We start from the raw sequence: 2,707 nt of genomic DNA on the forward strand, positions 1-2,707 counted from the left end.
GCCGAGGGCCGCTACCGCTGCCAGCTTGTCAACGGGCTGGAGGATGAGAGCGTCTCGCTCACGCTGCACCTCGAAGGTGAGGCTGGGCTCCATCCCGCCGCATCCCCCGGGGATGTCGGGGACAGTGGAGAGGGGACCCTGGACTGGGCTGGGGGTCCATGGCTGGGTACCTACACTCCTCGTGTCCCCTGTTGCCCCGACCTTATCTTCAGCGCCAAATTCCCAAGCATGATAAGCCCAATTCTCCTCCGGGAAAGCATCTCCTTCACCCTCCATCCCTGTCCCTTTGCCCCAGGCGTCGTCTTCCCCTACCAGCCCAGCAATGGGCGCTACAAATTCAACTACCACGAAGCCAAGCGAGCCTGTGAGCAGCAGGACTCCCGCCTCGCCACCTACCAGCAGCTCTACAAAGGTGAAGTATCCCCCCCCAAAAACCCCCAAACCCCTCGTTCTGCCCCAAAATGTGCCTCGCTGGGCACAGGAGGAGGGAAGTGCCGGTGCTGAGCTACCTCTCGCCCCGCAGCCTGGACGGAGGGTCTGGACTGGTGCAATGCCGGCTGGATCCTCGACGGCACCGTCCACTACCCCATCATCAACTCGCGGGAGCCGTGCGGCGGCCGCCTCCTCCTGCCAGGCGTCCGGACCTACGGGGCCAGGGACAAGCAGAAGGACCGATTCGACGCTTTCTGCTTCACCTCTGCTCTTCAAGGTAGTGCTGAGGTCCCTTGTCCCTCCCGCGCTGGCACCAAACTCCGATGCCCACCCAGCTTTCCACCAGGGTTGTTCCCATCCATGGTGGCTGCTCACCCGCTGTGTCCCCGTTCATCCCCAGGCCAAGTCTACTTCATCCGGGGCCACCTGAACTTCAAGGAAGCCGGGCAAGCGTGCCGCAACCATGGGGCCGCCATCGCCAAAGTGGGACAGCTCTACTCTGCCTGGAAGTTTTCCCAGCTGGATCGCTGCGACGGGGGGTGGCTGGCAGACGGCAGCGTGCGGTACCCCATCACCACCCCTCGCGAGCGCTGCGGGGGGCTGCCGGACCCTGGAGTCCGCAGCTTCGGCTTTCCCAGCAAGGAAATGCGGACCTACGGCACCTACTGCTTCGCGGGCAAGTAGGAACGCCGGGAGGAGAGGTGGGCTGAGCGGAGGGGACGGTGGTGGGACGCCGGCCTGCGTCACCCGGGCAGAGAGCTTGAGGCAGGGAATGATGGGGGGGGTGGGGGGGGGGGGTGTCTCCTGTTGATTTTGGGTGGTTTGTGCATCCTCCGATGGAGCGATAGAGCTGTGTTTGGGTGCTCGGTGCAGCCTCTTGATGGAGATGCTCCCCACGCCCCAGCCTGCTGTGGGGTTTGTTGGGTGTTCGGAGCTTGCTGGAGAAGCTGGACCCATTGCTGGGCCAGGAAGGGGGTCTAATCCAGCCCCCTCCCAACCCCACTGCATCCCTTGCCCCATCCTCGCTCCCCCGCAGCCACCAGGACTGTGTCTGGTGCAGGCGCACCGGAGGGCCGGGCATTAACGAGCGTGACTAATGGAGTTTCGCCTTCTCAATTAATAAAGCCACGGTAAAGCTGCACGGCAAAGCCAAGCTCCCTCCTGGCCTCTGCCCCCCCCCCCCCCCCGGGACCGACGAGGAGAATTTGACCAGGATTTGCCGTGTCAAAGCACAGGGGGACCGCCGGTGCGGGGCTCCCCCCTGCCATCCCGTCCCCGGGGTTATCGGTGTCCCTGGCACCGCACACCGGGGGTTTCTGGGTTTTGCTGTTTGGCACAACCAGGGAGAGCTATAAAAAGCACTGAGCTGGCGCGGCGCAGGGGGAAAAACAGCGTGGGGAAATGCCAGCGTCCCCTGGCACCTGCGATGTCCCCGCCGGGTGCCGTGTGTTTGCCAGGAGCAGCATCCCACCCCGAGCCCTGACCGGTCCTCAAAGCCGCCGGGATGCGGGGTCACTTTGGGCTGTGCCTCCCTGCTTCTGTGGTCCCCAGGGACGTCGCTGTGCCAGGGGCTCTCCGGCTCCACGGCGCCGGTGGGTGCTCCCCATTTCCCACCCCTGTGCCGGGGCTGCCCCGGTGACCATGCCACCACTACGCGCCATCCCTTTACTGGTTTTAATGCCCACAGAAGCACCGAGGGGAGGTTTGGGTGATGAGGACCCACTCTGAGCCTGCAGTAGTGTCTTCTGCCTTTCCTGGGAAGTGCAAAAGCCCCCCCGCACCGCGGGACGGCGTGTCCCCGTGTCACCCCCCACCAGGGTGTCACAGGATGAGGACATTTGAGCCAGAGGTGGGGGAAAGTGGCTGGAGGTGACGCTGGCGCGTCAATGCCATCGCCTGCCCACGGTTCCCCCCCCTTGATTTCAATTCTGTTGTGACTCCAGGAACAAAACAGCCCTCGTGCGACATTTCGGGTCGTTGTGGGTTCCTTTTTGAGGGGATCTTTAGTTATTAGGATTTCTTTGTACAGATATAAAACAAACCAGGAGGTGGACACCCAACGGCGAGGTTTTGTGCCACGCCGGGGTCTGCGCTGGCGTCCCGGTGCCGTCCCCATCCACGCCGGCTCCAGGGCCCGGGGAGGTGGTGGCTTCTGCCCTGGGGACTCGCTCAGTCGTCGGGGGGCTGAGCCAGACCTGGCGGACACACACACACACACACACACAAAAGAAGGTGAAGGGGAAGCCCCAAAGGCAGATGCTGGGGGGGAGCGGGG

The 2,707-nt window shown here is 63.8% G+C and overlaps 2 protein-coding genes across 2 annotated transcripts in view; one reads left to right on the plus strand and one right to left on the minus strand.

The window, feature by feature from the left end:
* Nucleotides 1–1,116, plus strand: part of HAPLN2 (hyaluronan and proteoglycan link protein 2) — a 1,730-nt gene extending 614 nt beyond the window's left edge. Inside the window, exons 3-6 of the mRNA XM_009892070.1 lie at nucleotides 7–76; nucleotides 296–412; nucleotides 524–709; nucleotides 833–1,116. Coding sequence (XP_009890372.1) covers nucleotides 7–76; nucleotides 296–412; nucleotides 524–709; nucleotides 833–1,116 — 657 coding nt within the window. The remainder of the gene's footprint in view (nucleotides 1–6; nucleotides 77–295; nucleotides 413–523; nucleotides 710–832) is intronic.
* A 1,485-nt stretch (nucleotides 1,117–2,601) lies between these two features.
* The window catches only part of BCAN (brevican), a 27,612-nt gene continuing 27,506 nt past the window's right edge, over nucleotides 2,602–2,707 (minus strand). Inside the window, exon 10 of the mRNA XM_009892071.1 lies at nucleotides 2,602–2,627. Coding sequence (XP_009890373.1) covers nucleotides 2,602–2,627 — 26 coding nt within the window. The remainder of the gene's footprint in view (nucleotides 2,628–2,707) is intronic.

Source organism: Charadrius vociferus, unplaced genomic scaffold, assembly GCF_000708025.1.
Source record: "Charadrius vociferus isolate BGI_N301 unplaced genomic scaffold, ASM70802v2 scaffold489, whole genome shotgun sequence".
NCBI lineage: Eukaryota > Metazoa > Chordata > Aves > Charadriiformes > Charadriidae > Charadrius > Charadrius vociferus.